The 20333-nt window shown below is 50.3% G+C and overlaps 1 protein-coding gene across 2 annotated transcripts; it reads left to right on the top strand.

The window, feature by feature from the left end:
* The first annotated feature begins 1387 nt into the window (after nucleotides 1-1387).
* On the top strand, nucleotides 1388-16405 carry LOC144611312 (transcription factor AP-4-like). 2 transcript variants are annotated; one of them, XM_078430358.1, is made up of 7 exons: nucleotides 1388-1623; nucleotides 5800-5965; nucleotides 7963-8061; nucleotides 9342-9488; nucleotides 11107-11250; nucleotides 13227-13391; nucleotides 16078-16405. In XM_078430358.1, exons 1-7 carry the CDS (start codon nucleotides 1442-1444, stop codon nucleotides 16357-16359), a joined length of 1185 nt encoding a protein of 394 aa, XP_078286484.1. In that variant the 5' UTR covers nucleotides 1388-1441; the 3' UTR covers nucleotides 16360-16405. The 2 variants fall into 2 exon arrangements, with proteins under 2 accessions (XP_078286484.1, XP_078286483.1); XM_078430357.1 differs by having other exon boundaries at nucleotides 16069-16405.
* Nucleotides 16406-20333: the final 3928 nt, after the last annotated feature.

The following is a 20333-nucleotide window of genomic DNA, read 5'->3' as shown; positions in this document are numbered from 1 at the left end:
AATTGTCTGGGCAGAGAGCCGTCGGCCATATCGTCCTGCAAACCTTGACTGCAAATCTGTAGAAGACAGCCTACGGTTCCTAAGTGCTGACAGGGTGAGGAAACGGTCTTCTTCGGGTGTCGTCTTCTTGGGACGCCCACTTCGCGGCCTGTCTCTGACATCCCCCGTTATATGGAACTTGGCCTTCACATTGGAGATGGTACTAGGGCTCACTCCAAATAATGCCGCAACTTGGTTTTGCGGAACACCAGCTTGAAGTTGCCCTATCGCACGGGCCCTATCCAGATCAGTCAAACGTGGCATGCCGATTCTTGGAGCAGACACCTACTGACCACTGTAGCAGGGCCCATGCTCACAGATGCTGCCAATCAGGCACCTGATTGTCAGCACCTGGGGGTACCAGAAGCTCAAAACAAGAGTCAATAGCAACAGCAGAATAAGCTGTTTGGCATTGGCAGAGAAGATTTGGCAGATTTTTCATGGGCGCAACCCATATACTCAGCTCTGCTGCTCATCCCACAAATGCATGTTCCTTACAAATGTGGCACCATTTAAAAGGGAAATAAACAGGCTTTCCAACGGTATAAGATTTATTGCCAAGAAGCATTGTTACAACAAAGAAATAATCTACCAAACACAAATTTCCTTACTTTTTGTGCTATGTTTATATACCGCCTTATATACACAAATACTGAACTTTTATAGAAACATAGAAAATAGGTGCAGGAGTAGGCCATTCGGCCCTTCGAGCCTGCACCGCCATTCAATATGATCATGGCTGATCATCCAACTCAGTATCCCGTACCTGCCTTCTTTCCATACCCCCTGATCCCTTTAGCCACAAGGGCCACATCTAACCCCCTCTTAAATATAGCCAATGAACTGGCCTCAACTACCTTCTGTGGCAGAGAATTCCACAGGTTCACCACTCCCTGTGTGAAAAAAAACTTTCTCATCTCGGTCCTAAAAGACTTCCCCCTTATCCTTATACACACACTGAACTTTTATACACACACACATATATATATATATATATATATATATATATATATATATAATGTGTGTGTAAGAAGGACCTGCAGATGCTGAGTTACTCCAGCATTTTGTGAATAAATACCTTCGATTTGTACCAGCACCTGCAGTTATTTTCTTACACTAAAACAGTCTTGACTGTTGAGTGTAATAAACTAACTGCAGATGCTTGTCTGAAGAAGGGTCTCGACCCGAAACGTCGCCCATCCCTTCTCTCCTGAATTGCTGCCTGACCCGCTGAGTTACTCCAGCATTTTGTGAAATAAACACCTTGGTCTTGACTGTCGAGAGAGGCGTGCGGCGGGCGCTAGGACCCGGCGGGAGCGGCGCGGAGGCGGACGGGGATGGGGACGGCGGTGCTGCGGCTCCAGCTGACCACGAGGTCCCAGCTGTTTCCCGCCATTGCTGAATGTTGTTACTACAACTCCAAACCCGCCGACCTCTCGTTATCAAAACACCCGCGTCTGCCAGCGCCGGCCTTCGCTGCGAAGAGTGGATGAAATCTAAAGGCTCGATGGCTTATTATGCGGGTCAGAAGACGCTGCAGGAATTCCGCAGAGCAGAGAAGGAAGTGATTGGCGGCTTGTGTAGGTGTGTATCCACCGACATGTATCCATGTTTGTATCCACCGACATGTATCCATGTTTGTATCCACCGACATGTGTATCCACCGACTTGTATCCATGTTTGTATCCACCGACATGTGTATCCCCCGACTTGTATCCATGTTTGTATCCACCGACATGTGTGTCCACCGACATGTATCCATGTTTGTTTATCTCAACAACAATGTATCAATGGAGGCCCCGCACAGCCATTTAAACACGTGGGGAGGAGAGGGGTGGGGAGGAGAGGAGAGGGGTGGGGAGGAGAGGAGTGGAGAGGGGTGGGGAGGAGAGGAGAGGGGTGGGGAGGAGAGGAGTGGAGAGGAGTGGAGAGGAGAGGAGTGGGGAGGAGAGGAGAGGAGTGGGGAGGAGAGGAGAGGAGAGGAGAGCAGTGGGGAGGAGAGTGGAGGGGAGAGGAGAGGAGAAGAGAAAATAAATGCAATTCTCCCACCCCAGACCCCGCTTCTCCCCGAGCTCGTAGGAAATCCCAGGCTGGCTCGTCTGCACATCGGGATCCAGGCGTCAATGGGAGGGAGGAGATGCAAATCTCCGACACACACACACAGACTGTCGGAGCACGTGGGGCACCAGCAAACTCTCTCTGCAATGCCCGTCCTTGCAGCCTCCTCAGCCTTTCACCATGCACACACCACACGTCCTCGCGTCCCCGTGCGATATTTTCTAACCATATATATTATTTCCCTTCCTTCTCTGGGATTCCGAATCATGGCCGCCCCTGGCTGGCTGTTTTGTTTTGTACGACTGGGTCCGCCCACTTTTTTTGTTTGTTGCAATTTCGTTTTTGATTCTAAAGCAACAAAAGTTACATTTCGGTCCTACTTTGTTTTTCCTTTTTTCTGTGTGTGTGTGTGTGTGTGTGGTGCAATCCAAATTCCACCCCCTCCCTCCGATACGTTGGGCCGAGCAGTGTGTTGTTCCTCTGATACAGCTCAGACCCCGTGAGCAGGCGTTTATAACCGTGTTACATGTTGTCGCCACATTATTCTACCGTCCGAACAACACCCTGGGAGGGGGGGCTGTTAGTGTTGAGTTGGGATCCCCCGCTCTCTGCGAAATTCATCGTGCGTCTCTTTTTATCCCCCTCCTCCCTCTCCAAAAAATAACAATATATAAACGTGTTTCTGGCTTCTCGCCCACCCGCGACCAATTCGCCCTGTCTGAAGGATTTGCAGGCGGGGGTGTGGGGGGGGGGAAAGAGGCGCAGTTCAGCACAACCATTGCGTAGCAGTGAAACTGAAAGGCTCAATCACTAAATAAACTTCCTCCCGCTCGTCTTTCATTTCCATTGGTCGGCCGGGCGCTGCAATTCACTTCCATTTCAGAAGCCAGACACAAAAATGCTGGAGTAACTCAGCGGGGACACAAGCGACGCACTTCTCTGGAGAGAAGGCATTGGATGTTCCTTCCTGTGAAAGACAACCCGGAATTAACCACGACCATTTGTTTCGTGGACGTGCCAAGCGAGGGACTGCTTAGGATTTAAACTTGTAGCGTTTTGATTTTGAGGGATATTTTGTTGGCCTTTTGGCGGGATCGTACATCTTTCAGTGTGAGTTGAGTTTAGCGGGATACTTTGGTTATAAATCCCGTGGACATTGCAAGCGATCGTATTTCCAGCGGGCCTCCGGGGAACTCATTGAACTCGGATTTTGAAAAAAACTCATTGAAGATATCCGGGGAAGGCCGGAGGATTGTGAATTTTATGAATGGGGCTGAGGTTGACACTGCAGCCTGCGGATGCCATTGGCTGTGGAAGCCGCAGCCTGGTTGTGATGGATGGGAGTGCAATGGGGCGTGAGATGAACCGCGGCTCTCTGTTTATGTGCGTGTGTCAGGACGCCCGGGAATGCACACACTCTTGTGTGTCAACTCCCCTGACATCCTCTCCGTCCATTGCACCTCCACAAGCAACGTCGCCAACGTTTTCTTTAATGTTGCCTTGCATAACATACAAATCTGAAGACCAGAGACCTCTTATTCTGGGGGGATTTTGTGTCTATCTTTGGTATAAACCAGCATCTGCAGTTCATTTTTATTATTACCAGAACCTGCGTCAGGGTAACCACCCAGTTTCTGTCTCTGCCGATTGCTTTAACGTCAGATGAACCAATATCTCTCTACATCCTCGTCTTTCTCTCTCGTTTCCCTTTTCCGTGACTTTCAGTCTGAAGTCACCCATTCCTATCCTATTCTATCTTTTTTTTAAAATGTTGTCCTTGCATAAAATGCAAATCTGAAGAAGGGGCTCGACCCGAAACTTTACCCATTCCTTCTCTCCAGAGATGCTGCCTGTCCCGCTGAGTTACTCCAGCATTCCGTGTCAATCTTCGGTTTAACCCAGCATCTGCAGTTCCTTCCTGCACATAAAATCTTTCACACACAGGAAGATGCCGTTCGGCCCATCATTGGTTCTTCAGCTCGTCCACATTTTGGCTCGTTCCCCATATCCCGATATGATTTTTTCCTTGTGTGTGTGTATGTATGTGTGTGTGTGTGTATGTATGTGTGTGTGTGTATGTGTATGTATGTGTGCATGTGTGTGTGCGCGTGTGTATGTATGTGTGCGTGTGTATGTGTGTGTGCGCGTTTGCAAGTTACCACCGCCTTGTCCCCACGTTACCAATGGGTTTTTTTTAAACACGGGAAGAGGATTTGGAGTTTAGAGAAAAATGGGTCCAAAAATGGGACTAGTTTGGACGGGCATTTTGGTTCGCTTGGACGGGTCGGGCCGAAGGGCCTGCTTCATACAACACCAAACAGCAGAGCGACACGCCCTTCGGCCCACAACGTCTGTGCCAAGCATGATGCCAAATGAAAGTAATCTCCTCTGCCTGTACTGTTCCACATCCCCTGCATATCCATGAGTGTATCTAAAAGTTTCTTAAACATCACTACTGTATCCGTCTCCACTGCCGCCCTGTCTAGACTTGTAGACTTCAGAGATACAGTCTGGAAGCAGCCCTTTGGCTCTCCGAGTCCATGCCGACCAGCGATCTTCCTGTACCCTATCACCATCCTGCACACGGGACAGTTTACAATTGTACCAAAGCCAGTTAACCTCTTTGGAGTGTGGGATGAAACCGGGGTATCTGGAGTAAACCCAAGTGATCACAGGAGGGAAAGTACAAACTCCATACAGACAGCACCCGTAGTCAGGATCGAACCCAGGTCTCTGGCGCTGTAAGGCAGCAACTCTACCGCTGCGCCACCGTGCCGCCTTTAATAATAATAAGGTATTTTGTTAACTGTGTTTTTAGGGGTGCATAACTCTGAATTTTAGTTGAATTTGTCCAAGAGATAAAAAATACACAAAATCACTTGAAACCGACACAAGATTACAGTAAAATGTGGTAATGAGGGCCAATTAATATGAACATTACTTATTCACTTCCCCTGACCAAATATAATGGTACACAATCAGAACGTATCACAGGCTTAATGGGCTTGAAGTAACAGTTCATGTTATCTTCTTGAATAGAGTATCATTGGACAAGTATCAATGGAAGTGTTGCTTGTTGATTTGGAAAGCAACTTTTTTAAGTAGCCATCCTTGGTGAAATGGCAGCCTCAGTTCTGAAGAGGCAATTGTATCTGATCAGTTTTCAAAAATACAGAATGGAAACAGGCCTTTCTGCCCTCTGAGTCCAAACATCTATCACCTGTTCACACTATAGACATAAAATGTTAGAGTAGCTCTGGAGAAAATGGATAGACAGGGTCTCGGCTCAGGCCATCACCTATCCGTTTTCACCACAGATGCTGCCTGACCCGCTGGGTTACTCCAGCACTTTGTGACTATCGTTGGTATAAACCAACGTCTGCAGTTCCTTTTTACTCCCCTTTCACACTAGTTCCACGTTATCCCACTTTCGCATCCACTCCCGACACACAGAGGGCCAAATAACCGACGAACCCGCACGACTTTGGGATGTGGGAGGAGACCGGAGCACCCGGAGGAAACCCACGCAGCCGCAGGGAGAACGTGCAAACTCCGCACGGACAGCGCCCGCAGTCGGGATCGAACCGGGGTATCTGTTGCTGTGAGGCAGCGGCTCTAACCAGCCGCTCCGAGACCGTGCTGCGGGGAGGTTACGTGCGAACGGCCTTGTGTAACCGACGGGTCTCTGCTTCATTTGTGCAGCCTGTCCAACATCCCACTGACGCCGGAGAGCCAGCGCGACCACGACCGCCGCATCCGCCGGGAGATCGCCAACAGCAACGAACGGCGACGCATGCAGAGCATCAACGCCGGCTTCCAGTCGCTGAAGGTGCTGCTGCCCCACACAGACAGTGAGAAGCTGAGCAAGGTCAGTGTTACTCCGCCCGGCCCGGACCTTCCTCCCATTCACCGCGCTGTCGCTGCCTCCGTACGCTGCTGGACAATAGACAACAGGTGCAGGAGGAGGCCATTCGGCCCTTGGAGCCAGCACCGCCATTCACCGCAAATTCATGGCTGATCATTCTCAATCAGTACCCCGTTCCTGCCTTCTCCCTATACCCCCTGACTCCGCTATCCTTAAGAGCTCTATCTAGCTCTCTCTTGAATGCATTCAGAGAATTGGCCTCCACTGCCTTCTGAGGCAGAAAATTCCACAGATTCACAACTCTCTGACTGAAAAAGTTTTTCCTCATCTCAGTTCTAAATGGCCTACCCCTTATTCTTAAACTGTGGCCTCTGGTTCTGGACTCCCCCAACATTGGGAACATGTTTCCTGCCTCTAACCTGTCCAACCCCTTAATAATCTTTCCTGCCTCAAACAGCAGGGCTCCCTTTCAAACACTCTTAATTACTTTTCCAGAACCTCTCACATAAATTCATAAGTAATAGGAGCAGAATTAGGCCATTCGGCCCTTCAAGTCTACTCCTCCATGGCTGATCGATCTCTCCCTTCTAACCCCATTCTCCTGCCTTAGAAACATAGGAAATAGGTGCAGGAGTAGGCCATTCGGCCCTCCGAGCCTGCACCGTCATTCAATATGATCATGGCTAATCATCCAGCATCAGTACCCTGTTGTGTAAGAAGCAACTTTAAACCGAAGAGAGACTGAAGAAGGGTCTCAACCTGGAACGTCACTCCTTCCTTCCCTCCAGAGATGCTGCCTATCCCACTGAGTTACTCCAGCCTGTTCCTGCTTTCTCCCTGTATCCCCGGATTCCGTTAGCCCTAAGTGCTTTATCTAATTCTCTCTTGAATACATCCAGTGAATTGGCCTCCACTGCCTTCTGTGGCAGAGAATTCCACAGATTCACAACTCTCTCGGTGAAAAAGTTTTTCCTCATCTCCGTCCTAAAAGGCCTACCCCTTATTCTTAAACTGTGACCCCCTGGTTCTGGACTCCCCCAACATCGGCCTCCTCCCCATATCCCCTGACACCCGTACTAATCACGACACCCCCTATTAACCCGTGTAATCAACTGTGTGGTACTACGTTCAACTTGAGGCCCTGTTTGTGTCCCCAAGCTTGGGGTTCTATTTACCTCCCATCCGTTTCTCACCCACATGTAGGAATGTAGCGGAGATAGAGTTCGGCGATAGAGTTCCTGGTGAACAGAGATTGTTCGACGTCCCCTACAAAGAGGCAGGCATAGATAGGGCCCATGCGAGTGCCCTTGGCTACGCCTTGGATTTGGAGGAAGTGGGAGGAATTGAAGGAGAAGTTAATTTTTAATGTAGCAGAGATAGAGTTCTGGACTTTTTTAACGTAGTCTGAAGAAGGGTCTCGACCCCAAACGTCACCTATTCCTTTTCTCCAGAGATGCTGCCTGTCCCTCTGAGTTACTCCAACATTTTGTGTCTATCTTCAGTTTAAACCAGTGTCTGTAGTTCCTTCCTACATATGTTCTGTTTATGGATTTTGGGTAGAAGGTTTGATGGAAGGGTTTCGCCCCGAAATGTCACCTATTCTTTTTCTTCAGTGATGCTGCTTGACCCGCTGAGTTGCTCCAACACTCTGTCCCCTGATAACTGCTGGGCAGAGAGACCTGCAAGGTCGCAGGTCTGATCTCCACCCAAATGTGCCAAATTGGGGCGTGGGGGCAAACCGGAGCACCCGGGGAAAACCCACACGGCCAGAGGGAGAACGCGCAAACTCCATACAGACAGCACCCATAGTCGGGATCGAACGCAGGTCTCTGGCGCTGAGGCAGCAACTCTACTGCTGCAACCACCGTGCCTGCCACCTGTTGCCCATTTCAGTTGACCGACTGCCTGTGTGTAAAGCACCCGAGGGGTTCTATATCAATGCAGTGTTGCAAAGTGAGGACACTTGGGAGCAAATGTATTGCCCTTCTCTCTCCCTGCAGGCAGCGATCCTGCAGCAGACAGCAGAATACATCTTTGCCCTGGAGGAGGACAAGACGCGGCTGATGCAGCAGAATGCACATCTGAAGCGGCTGGTACAGGTGAGCTGCAGCAAGCGCGGATATGGCGGTGCAGGTAGAGCTGCAGTAACACAGCGGTCACATTTCTCACAAAGATAGGGAGAGGTGTTTTAAAATCAATTCTGCCTGTTGGGAACTGTGAGTTGGGAGGTCAACGAGTTTTTTAGACTCGCAACAACAAAGTTATTTTTCCCTGCGGGTTTTTCAAAAGCAAAGGTTTTATTTAATCACATTAAAGTAATTTCCGTTGGTGGAAGCTAAATGAAGGACTTGGTTACATCGTTTAATGGAGTAACATTGGCCAAATGTCAATGGAAGTGATTGCTTGGCAATTTCTACGGCTTGCCAACGCGCGCACGTCTTTGGGGCGTGGGAGGAAACCGGAGCACCGAGGGGTGAGGGCAGGGGACCCACGTGGTCACAGGAACATGCAAACTCCACACAGAGAGCACGGGAGGTCAGGGTGTTCGCGGGTCACTGGCGCAGCAAGGTTGCCGCGCTATTGGACGGCACGGTGGCGCAGCGGTAGAGTTGCTGCCTTGCAGCGCCAGAGACCCGGATTCGATACTGACTACGGGTGCTGCCTGTATGGAGTTTGCACGGTCTCCCAGTGACCTGCGTGAGTTTTCTCCGGGTGCCCCGTTTCTGCCCACACTCCAAAGACGTACAGGTTTGTAGGTTAATTGGTTTTAGTAAAATTGTCCCTAGTGGGTGTAGGATAGTGTTAGTGTGCAGGGATCACTGGTCGACACGGACCCGGTGGGCCGAAGGGCCCGTTTCTGCGCTGTATCTCTAAACTGAATTATCATATCATATCATATATATACAGCCGGAAACAGGCCTTTTCGGCCCTCCAAGTCCGTGCCGCCCAGCGATCCCCGTACATTAACACTATCCTACACCCACTAGGGATAATTTTTACATTTACCCAGCCAATTAACCTACATACCTGTACGTCTTTGGAGTGTGGGAGGAAACCGAAGATCTCGGAGAAAACCCACGCAGGTCACGGGGAGAACGTACAAACTCCTTACAGTGCAGCACCCGTAGTCAGGATCGAACCTGAGTCTCCGGCGCTGCATTCGCTGTAAAGCAGCAACTCTACCGCTGCGCTACCGTGTCGCGGCCACTGCCCTATTCCACGATTCGCTTCCATAACGGCTGCAAGTTCAGATTTCCCGCACGACCGAACGATTCCTCTCGGATCCGGTAGAAGCTGCCTTGCCGGCGCTCCATGCGGAGTGAGTCCCTGCCTTTGATGAGTGAGCGTTGCACGACGTGCTTCCCTCTGTCTTTCCCAGGAATACTCCGGCTCCTCCCCAAAGCGGAAGCGGGGAGACGAGTCCGACGAGGGGATCGGGTCGCCGGACTCTGCGGACGAGGAGCTGGCCGAGCTGCGGCAGCTCCTGGAGAAGGAGCGGCTTCTGCGGATCAGCCTGGAGGAGAAGGTGCGAGGGGTGAGGCCGCGGGCGGGTTGGCCGCGAGCGGGTTGGACACGGTGGGGTGGGGCAGGGTGGGGTGGGGCGAGGCCGCGGGCGGGTTGGCCACGGTGGGGTGGGGTGAGGTGGGGTGGGGCAGGGTGAGGTGGGGTTGACCACGGTGGGGTGGGGCGAGGTGAGGTGGGGTACGGCAGGGTGGGGCAGGGCGAGGTGAGGTGGGGCAGGGTGGGGTAAGGTAGGGTGGGGCGAGGCCGTGGGTGGGTTGGCCACGGTGGGGTGTGGGAAAGATACTAGAGGAGCAAGATAGACCACTCGACCCTAAAAACCGTAGCACGTCACGGCGCCATTTTAGTCGGCAGAAACTTGCAGAAACATTTAAAAAGAAAAATAACAAAAATCTGTGAGTTGATAGATGAGATATATTCTGCATTTTAATGGTATCATCCATCACACATACTGTTTCCCCGAAGCACTGATTACACTGCGAGAGGCATAACGGACGGCGGGTTTTGCTTACTAAAATGGCAGACGTTACGCTCCTTTGCGTACTACGCCAGTACAGGCGATTTCGACGGAGTGGTCCATCTTGTTCCTCTAGTATCTTTGGGGTGTGGTGGGGTAGGGTGAGGCCTCGAGGTTGTCCACGGCGGGGTGGGGGTGGGGATGGGGATGGGGCGGGGGTGCCGAGTGATGGAGCCAGCCTGGGCGGCAGCTGCTGTGTCTTGTCCCACAAGCCACCTCTCGCTGAGTGTGGTTGACGGGCGGGGTGGGGGGGGGGGGGGGCCTTGTCACAACGAAAGGTGCAGCTGCAGGATGGACATGCACACGCTTACAGATGCACATGCATGCGGACACACATGCAAGCACACGCGGACACACATATGGCACATGCACGCACACACCGATACACACGCACACACATGCGGGTACAGACGCACATATGCTTGGACACGTTCACAAGAACCAGAGTTAATTTTTCGGAGTTGAGCCAAAGTTTGAGTTTGAGCCAAATTGCTTTCAACTAAATACAGAAGTGGGTAGAAGCAGGCAGTCGAAGAACAGCAGGAAGGCAAGGCTGGGCAGTGGGGAGGGGGGATTAAATAGCAACGTGCGATAGAGCACGGCGATCTTAGATGTCGAGAAATACTCCATCGTGGCTCCAGAATAATGGGGATGAGAGAGATGCAGAAGAGTTTTACTTCTATGCTCTAGTTTTAACTTAGAGACACAACATGGACACAGGGCCTTGGGTCCACCGAGTCCACGACGACCATCGATCACCTGTTCAATCTAGTTCATTGTTATCGCACTTTCTCATCCATTCCCTACACACACGGGGTAATTCACAGAGAGCCAGTTAACCTACAAACCTGCACGTCTTTGGGATGTGGGAGGAAACCGGAGCACCCGGAGGAAACCCACGTGGTCACAGGGAGAACGTGCAAACTCCACCCTAGGCCAGGATGGAACCCGGGTCTCTGGCGCTGTGAGGCAGCAGCTCTACCCGCTGCGCCACCGTGCCGCCCCGCTGAGTGGGACATCTGCAGGGGCTCTGGGGCAACTTGTTTCAAAGAGCCGGTGGAGGAACAAAGAGCCGAGAGGAACAGGTGGACCTTTCTCGTTGCAGGTGAAGAGCCTGGAGTCGCAGCTGCAGCCGGGGAAGCTGCAGGAGATCCTGGAACAAGCGCAGCTGCTGCAAGGGCACGACAATGCGCGGGAGCGGCGGAGGCTGCCGGGGGAGGAGCAGCAGAGATGCATCAGTGCCCTGCAGGTATGGACCCGCGGCAGGCAGCGCCCCGGCTCCTAGCGGGCGCTAGTGGGGTGACCCCACCACCTGGCTCGAACGCTCACGATTATTAACAAAAATTAATTTCATCAATTATTGAAATAATACATACAGTACAAAACAGCTTGGCCAGGCCTAGGAGCAACCCAACCAGATAGGTGTGAAGGTAGCCACACAATGCTGGAGAAACTCAGCGGGTCAGGCAGCATATCGGGAGAGAAGGAATGGGTGACGTTTCGGTTCGAGACCCGTCTTCCTTTTCTCCCGAGATGCTGCCTGACCCACTGAGTTACCCCAGCATTTTGTGCCCTCCTTCGATTTACACCAGCATCTGCAATTCTTTCTTACACAGGTAGGTGTGAAGTGCAGCCAGAAGGCAAAGAGCAGCCCCTTTAGATTTTGGATCGGGGGCTGCAAACTCACACACTCCATGTACACGTGGAACACAGACTGTGCCAGACGGCTGGCGAGTCTGTGAACCGCGGGAGAGAAACAGGTTGCCCGGGACTCCTCGGTGCAGTGCCTTCCACCCCAGGTCCCCGATGTAGAGGGGCGGTATACGCTCCCGATCCTTGGTTGCCAGACACTCCCCATCCCTCCTCACTTCCACCTCGTTCAAATCTCCCTGCGCCACCTCTGTGGAGTGGGTGATGGCAGAGTCCCCATACACACAGTGGAGTGTGAGTGAAGAGGTGTGCATGAGTGTGAACAGGCAGGTGTGTGTGCGAGAGGGGGAGCGGCCAAGGGTGAACACTTGTGAGCGTGCGGGAGGCAAAATGAGCGTGAGCTGGCTAGTACACGCAGGCATGAGTGAGAGGTGTGCACGAGTGTGAGCGGTGAGGTTACTGCGAGCAGGCATGTGTGAGCGGACAGGTGTGCTGAGATGTGAGAGGACAGGTGTGCGTTGGTGTGAGTGGACAGGTGTGCTGAGATGCGAGTTTGTGCGGGCAGGAGAGAGTAGCACCTGGAGGAAACCCACCCAGTGACAGGGAGAGCGTGCAGACTCCACGCAGACAGCTCCCGGGGTCAGGATAAACCCCGCTCTGCCAGCTGAACCACTGTGTATCCAGCTGGTCGCCATCTCTCTCTCTCTCACTCTCGGCTTGAATGTGCTGCAATCAGATTCAGTTACTACATTTAAAAAGAATTTTGACAAACATTGAAATTGGCTGGACTCTAGAAGGGTAATATGGGATTTATGTAGATGGAAAATGGGTTAGCATGAAGATGCTGGGCTGAAGGGCCTGTCCCTATGCTGTACAACTATGCCTCTGGGTTTCCCTCCCCACAGTTCCCTATAGAATCATAGAAACATAGAAAATATGTGCAGGAGGAGGCCATTTGGCCCATCGAACCAGGACCACCATTCATTGTGATCATGGCTGATCATCCACAATCAGTGCTCCGTGCCTGCCTTCTCCCCATATCCCTTGATTCCACTAGCCCCTAGAGCTCCATCTAACTCTCTTTTAAATTCATCCAGTGAATTGGCCTCCACTGCCCTCTGTGGCAGAGAATTCCACAAATTCACAACTCTGGGTGAAAAGGTTTTCTCTCACCTCAGTTTTAAGTGGCCTCCCCTTTATTCTTAGACTGGGGTCCCTGGTTCTGGACTCCCCCAACATTGGGAACATTATCGTCTGCTTCTCCCACGATCACTGCCACCTCTCTGTCCATCTTCAACCTGACTTCCTCGTCCAGCCGGCCTTTTTGCCCGGCCTCTTGCCTTGCCTGTATCTGCCTGTCTGAAGAAGGGTCTCGACCCGAAGCATCACCTGTTCCTTTTCTCCAGAGACGCTGCCTGACCCGCTGAGCGTTTTGATGTCTGCCTGTATCTCTCTCTGTGCCGTGCTCCCCTCCCACGTTCTCTCCCCCCCCACTTCGCCACACCGGTGATTGTGTTTTCTTTCGTCGTTGGTGTTTATCGTGACGCCCTGGTCTGTTTTTGCTCCCCCGTTTAGGTGCCCGCAGCACAGAGTCCCCCCACCCCAACCCACCACCCTACCGTCATCGTGCCAGCGCCACTCCCCATCAGCGTGCTCCAAGTCAATGTCGTCACCATGGCTCCCAGCTCCGTCATCAGCACCGTGTCCACATCAAAGCAGAACCTGGACACCATTGTACAGGTACGGCTTCCTTTCAAGGGCATTGGTGAGACCACACCTGGAGTATTGCGTACAGTTTTGGTCTCCTAATCTGAGGAAAGACATTCTTGCCATAGAGGGAGTACAGAGAAGGTTCACCAGATTGATTCCTGGGATGGCAGGACTTTCATATGAAGAAAGACTGGATAGACTCGGCTTGTACTCGCTGGAATTTAGAAGATTGAGGGGGGATCTTATAGAAACTTACAAAATTCTTAAGGGATTGGACGGGCTAGATGCAGGAAGATTGTTCCTGATGTTGGAGAAGTCCAGAACAAGGGGTCACAGTTTAAGGATAAGGGGAAAGTCTTTTAGGACCGAGATGAGAACGTTTTTTTTCACACAGAGAGTGGTGAATCTGTGGAATTCTCTGCCACAGAAGGTAGTTGAGGCCAGTTCATTGGCTATATTTAAGAGGGAGTTAGATGTGGCCCTTGTGGCTAAAGGGATCAGGGGGTATGGAGAGAAGGCAGGTACGGGATACTGAGCTGGATGATCAGCCATGATCATATTGAATGGCGGTGCAGGCTCGAAGGGCCGAATGGCCTACTCCTGCACCTATTTTCTATGTTTCACCGGGCGATGGCTCGGTAACAAGGTGTGGGTTGGGAGGGAGGGTCGCCGTTACCTGTGCGGGGGTGGGCAGGGGGGGGGGGTCGTAATATCACAGGTAAGATAATCAGTACTTTTAGTAAGGTAGACACAAAATGCTGGAGCAACTCAGCGGGTCAGGCAGCATCTCGGGAGGGAAGGAATGGGTGACGTTTCGGGAAGAGACCCTTCTTCTGAAGAAAGGTCTCGACCCGATACGTCACCCATTCATTCCTTCTCTCCAGAGGCGCTGCCTGGCCCGCCGAGTTACTTCAGCATTATGTGTCTACCTTCGATTTAAACCAGCATCTGCAGTTTTTTTCCGAGGTACTTTTTGTCACCTTGTTGGCGCCAGAAACGTGGCTACCCTTTTGTGCACTTTGTGTATTGTCCGCAACAACAAAGCATTTCACTGTACCTCACAGTTCATGTGACAATAAAGTATCATTGAACATTCAGAGGGTCAGGAGAGATCAGAGGGCATGTGACTCCCAGCACCAGAAATCCAGGTTCGGTACTGACCTTGGGTGCTGTCTGTGAGGAGTTTGTGTGTTCTACCTGTGACCGCCTGGGTTTTCTCCGGGTGCTCCGGTTTTCCTCCCTCATTCCAAAGACGTGCAGGTGTGTAGGATGTAGAAGTGGGAGAACGTAGAACGAGTAGGCAGGTGATAAATGGTCAGTGCGAAGGGCCCGTTTCCACATTGTATCTCTAAATTAAATTAAACATCTCATGGTCTGGTAAATTGGCCAGCAACACCAATGAAGTGCAAAGAATGTTGGATTATTGGAGCATGACTATCCAGGTGATCTTTTGGCTGTAGTAGATAATAGACAATAGGTGCAGGAGGAGGCCATTCGGCCCTTCGAGTCAGCACCGCCATTGTATGTGATCATGGCTGATCATTCTCAATCAGTACCCCGTTCCTGCCTTCTCCCCATACCCCCTGACTCCGCTATCCTTAAGAGCTCTATCTAACTCTCTCTTGAATGCATTCAGAGAATTGGCCTCCACTGCCTCTGAGGCAGAGAATTCCACAGATTCACAACTCTCTGACTGAAAAAGTTTTTCCTCATCTCAGTTCTAAATGGCCTACCCCTTATTCTTAAACTGTGTGGCCCCTTGTTCTGGACTCCAACATTGGGAACATGTTTCCTGCCTCTAACGTGTCCAACCCCTTAATAATCTTATACGTTTCGATAAGATCTCCTCTCATCCTTCTAAATTCCAGTGTATACAAGCCTAGTTGCTCCAGTCTTTCAACATATGACAGTCCCGCCATTCCGGGAATTAACCTAGTAAACCTACGCTGCACGCCCTCAATAGCAAGATTATCCTTCCTCAAATTAGTTTAGTTTAGTTTGGAGATTCAGCGTGGATCCAGGCCCTACGGCCCACCGAGTCCACGCCAACCATCCATCACTCGTACACATTAGTTCAATGTTATCCCACTTTCACATCCACTACTAGGGACAATTTTGTTAACCTATTGGTGGGTGTCCAGAACCAGGGGCCACAGTCTAAGAATAAAGGGGAAGTCATTTAAAACTGAGGTGAGAAAAAAAACTTTTCACCCAGTGAATTGTGAATTTGTGGAATTCTCTGCCACAGAAGGCAGTGAAGGCCAATTCACTGGACGAATTTAAATGAGAGTTAGATAGAGCTCTAGGGGCTGGTGGAATCGAGGGATATGGGGAGAAGGCAGGCACGGGTTACTGATTGTGGATGATCAGCCGTGATCACAATGAATGGCGGTCCTGGCTCGAAGGGCCGAATGGCCTCCTCCTGCACCTATTTTCTATGTTTCTAAAAACCCGGACATGTGATGTGGGAGGAGCGCCCAGAAGAAGCACCCGTGGCCGCAGGGTGAACATGCAAACTCCACACGGGCAGCTCATGAGGTCAGGATCGAACCCGTTGTCCGGTGCGGCTCGAACAGCGGTGCGGCCTAAATCTCTCGCTGCCGCTGATCTTGCTGGGGATTGATGTCCACGTTCTTGGGGGAGACTGGTAAAATGTTGGTCGTTTACTTTTTTGGCTGCTGTCTAATCGGACGGGTATTTCTTTAAGGCCATCCAGCATATCGAAGCCACTGAGCAAGGTGTCAAAGAGGAGCCGGCCGGAGCGGACAAGCAGACGCCGGATTTTCTGAACCTTGACGGGATGCAGGAGAGCCTGAAGGAGAACAGGGAGTGGCATGAGCTGGTGACAACCTCCCCCATGATAATGAAGAGCCCCTATGGGGACATTGAGACTGAAAGCCAAGAAGCTGGTCAGAGGGAGATGCTGGCAGCGTTGAGGCGGCCCAAGGTGGAGATGGAGCCAGTTCCCTCTGTGTTGGTGCCGGGCACTAGCATCTAAATGAGACTGCAGAGCCTTATCAATATGCACTGAGGAAGTCGATGACTTGGGGGGGGGGGGGGGATGAATCCAAGAAGTTTTGAGATTAAGGGACCTTTTGAATGGCATTTGTCCCAAATTAATCCTTTCCTCTCCTTCAAAAGCAAGAGCAGTCTCGAAGGTACAGTGGTCACGTCTTCAGTGTGTGAAATGGGGAGGGCTGGTTATTGCTAAACCTGTTCTGCTTTGGTGCAGTTTCTCAAACATCTCTGGCCTGTTGCACATGGGAGGCATCTTTGTTGCCGATCAGTGGACCTGTTGTCCATGGCCCTGATTGTAGAACAGCCCAGAATCTAAGGTAAATCTGATGTCCTTTTAGATTCCTCGACTCTTAATCCGTGTCACAGTTTTAATGGCCCAGTTGTTGGAATTAGATGATGCAAAGTGGCAAAACCACCTGAGAAAGCCCCACAATTTAAAATGAAAATGAAACGGGCAATTTGAGATGATGAACTGCATAAAAGGTTTGTAAGAACTGCTGGGGAATGGAGGTCCGCTGTTTGTTTCGATTGTCCATTGATAATTTGGAATCTTTCTATTTGTCTTATTTACCCTGGTGGCAAGGTGGCACAGTGGTAGAGTTGTTGCCTCACAGCGCCAGAGACCCAGGTTTGATCCTGACCACGGGTGCTGTCTGAACAGGGTTTGTACGTTCTCCCCTATGTGTGCTTTCTCCGGATGCCCCCGGTTTCCTCCCACACTCCAAAGACGTACAGGTTTGTAGGTTAATTGGCTTCGGTAAAAATTGTAACTTGTCCCGAGTGTGCAGGAGAGTATGAATGTACAGGGATCACCGGTCGACAGCGAAGAGCCTGTTTCCATGCTGTATCTCTGAACTAAGCAGAAGGTACCTCCTTGCAGTTTTTGATGTGGATGGGCTGGTCCATATTGTGAATTGCTGTCTTTTGCCAATGCCTTAACAACAGTTTCTCAATGGCAAAGTGCTGGAGAAACTCAGCAGGCCAGGCAGCATCTCTGGAGGACACGGAGAGGTGACGTTTCGGGTCGGGACCCTTCTTCTGATCAATTAGGTGCAGGGGCCACTGCTCATCGTTAACAGCAAACTGGCACCTTACAGCAACTCTGCATTGAACTCTGTAGGAAGGAACTGCAGATGCTTCGGTTAACACCGAAGATAAGACAAAATGCTGGAGTAACTCAGCGGGAGAGGCAGCATCTCTGGAGAGAAGGAATGGGTGACGTTTCGGGTTGAGACCCTTCTTCGATCTGAAGAAGGGTCTCGACCCGAAACGTCATCCATTCCTTCTCTCCAGAGATGCTGCTTGTCCAGCATTTTGTGTCTATCTGCATTGAACTGCATTGATTGTGGTTTGGCACACACTGGGCAGTGGCTTTATTGAACTGTGTTTCTAGGGTTATTCCCAGCACCACTACAGAACCACCAGGGGTTTATTCAAATTCTAGTAAAAAACAACAAAGTGCTGGAGGAACTCAGCAGGGCAGACAGCATCTGAGAGCAAGTGTGCCTGAGAATGGTAGATACTGCCCGACCTGCTCCTGCACTTTGCATTGTACTCAAGAAACCAACATCTCCAGTTTCTCGCGTCTCTGTTGTTCTAACTCTAATGGACTAGCGGGGATACCTATAGTATTTCAAACCCATTGACTTCATTCAGACTAAACGCCAGTGTTCTCAGCAAATATATATGGCCCACCTCACCAAGAGAAATGACCCTGTACCTTCAAGGATGCTCTGCAAGTGGGGTGAAAAGAGACTGGGTGAGGATTAAGCTGTTGTAGCTGTGAAAAGATTACAAACTTTTGACAGGGTTCACCCAGACCGTGTCTTTTCAAACACGTTTTTAGGATGAGTAACTGCTACATTGGTGTACAGAATGCAGGGTGGTCACAACCAGGGCACGGTGCAAGGTTATATCATGGGTGATGCCTTTTTACATGTACACTTTTTTAAATGTTTGGGATGATTTGACAGAATCTTTGGATACTGTTTTTTGGCATCTTAAAACAGCAATTAATTTTTCCTTGTATTCTATGGCGGAACAATTGCAGACTGGGGAAGATTACCCAAAACCTGGTCATATCATTTGCTGCACCTTTCTGTGCATTCTTAGGGGGGGGGGGAGGGATGGGGGGGGGGCAGGGGGAATGTTGTATAAAATGTGTTTTTTGGGCACTTACAATGAGTTTCTAAAGGTTGTTTATTTTCCTAAATGTTTCACTCTTCAAACTGTATTATACCTTTTGGACCATCTGTGCTTAATGCTTTGTGCATAAGATTGTATGCCTTTTTTATGAAATTTAATCAGAGCTGTAAACTGATGGCTTGTGTATTTTTAAGAGAATGACTGCAGTGAATATTGTCGCATGGACGAAATTGTACAGAAGCAGACTCACCCTCTGCATCCTCCCTTGAATTGCACTAACTCATTAATCTCAAGTCACACAGCGTGGAAACAGACCCTTCGGCCCACACTGATCAACGTCCTATCTGTACTAGCCCCACAAGCCTGCCCATATCCCTCTAAACCTGTCCTATCCATGTACCTGTCCAGATGTTTCTTAAACGTTGATAGTCCCTGCCTCAACTACCTCCTCCGGCAGCTTGTTCCATATACCAACCACCCTTTGTGTGAAAAAGTTTCTCCTCAGGTTCCTATTAAATCTTTCCCCCATCACCTTAAACCTATGTCCCCTTGTTCTCAATTCTCCAACTCTGGGCAAGAGACTCTGTGTCTCTGTGAGACCCAATCTATTCCTCATGATTTTGTACACCTCTATAAGATCACTTGTCATCCTCCTGCACTCCAAGGAATAGAGTCCTAGCCTGCTCAACCTCTCCCTATAGTTCAGGCCATTCGGGTACTGGCAACATCCTCGTAAAGGATTCTTTTGCTCATGCTCTTCAGCTCAAAGCAGCAAACCTGTGGAACCGTAGGGGCAAAGACCATTTGGAGGTTTTCTACTGTAAATGGTGTCACTGCCAGCTAAGGCGCAGTTGGGGTTGGACATGGTAACCTTCAAACCTAGAAACAGAACAGTACACCACAGGCTCTTCAACGCATGTTTGACCAACCATAATAATTTAAACTGCACATGGTCTATATGCCTCTATTTCCTCTCTTTTCTGAATGCCTGGGTTCATGTGCAATATGACTACCGTTGGCCAATGACTTCAGGGGAGGAGAAAAAATGTCAGTGGCTTTGCTTTGCCCCACTGAAAGAAAATGTCCTGCTAAACTAATCATTTAACTGAACACTACAGCAGGGTCCAGCGTCTGAACTCTTCTGTTCCTCCAGCCACCTACTTTGGGATTGTTGCCCAGTGTCTGGCAAAGCAGGTCGGTGAGTAGTTTCAAGGCAGTTGTTGCCAAAGCAGGGACTTGTCACCTCGTTTCCTTTGCTAGCGGGGACATTGTTGGTCTTTATCTCGGCCTTGCATCAGTTGCAGTGGATGGTATTGACCCAGGTCCAGTAGCACCTGCAATCACCAGCCATCAACATTGCAAATCAAGATCACTGGTTACGGGAAAATGCCAACGCTGGAAATTTGAGAACTCAAAAGGTTAAGGAAAGACTACTTAAGAGTCTTACTCATCTCAGAATGATTATTATTTTAAATGGGCCCAAAGGCTTGTTCTCCCTGCACAAGTTAGCCTGGCAATATTTATTTATTATTCTAAAGTACTGGATTTATTTATACTGGATATATTATTGGGCCTTCTTATTTCTAACTGGCAGCAAGATATCATCTCTCACACTGTCTTTGTTTTCATCACCTCTGGCAATCTGTCCTCCACAGCCTCCGACCTTATCGTTCCCCAGCCCCACTGCCTGCTTTTACCTCATACCCAAAACCACAACCTGAACTGCCCTGGCAAGCCCATTGTTTCTGCCTGCTCCTGCCCCACTGACCTCTTCTCCAAACACCTCGATTCCATCCTATTCCCCCCCCC

Source organism: Rhinoraja longicauda, chromosome 40, assembly GCF_053455715.1.
Source record: "Rhinoraja longicauda isolate Sanriku21f chromosome 40, sRhiLon1.1, whole genome shotgun sequence".
In the NCBI taxonomy this organism is placed as follows: Eukaryota; Metazoa; Chordata; class Chondrichthyes; order Rajiformes; family Arhynchobatidae; genus Rhinoraja; species Rhinoraja longicauda.
The sequence above is the reverse complement of the archived record's forward strand: the minus strand, read 5'-3'. Positions and strand labels throughout refer to the sequence as shown.

Excerpts from the sequence above, each read along its gene's own strand:
- LOC144611312 (XM_078430357.1), top strand. The coding sequence starts at position 1,442 with ATGTTGTTACTACAACTCCAAACCCGCCGACCTCTCGTTATCAAAACA. Across the intron at positions 5,966-7,962 it reads ACAGTGAGAAGCTGAGCAAG|GCAGCGATCCTGCAGCAGAC; the intron begins GTCAGTGTTACT and ends CTCTCCCTGCAG. Across the intron at positions 13,392-16,068 it reads ACCTGGACACCATTGTACAG|GCCATCCAGCATATCGAAGC; the intron begins GTACGGCTTCCT and ends TATTTCTTTAAG.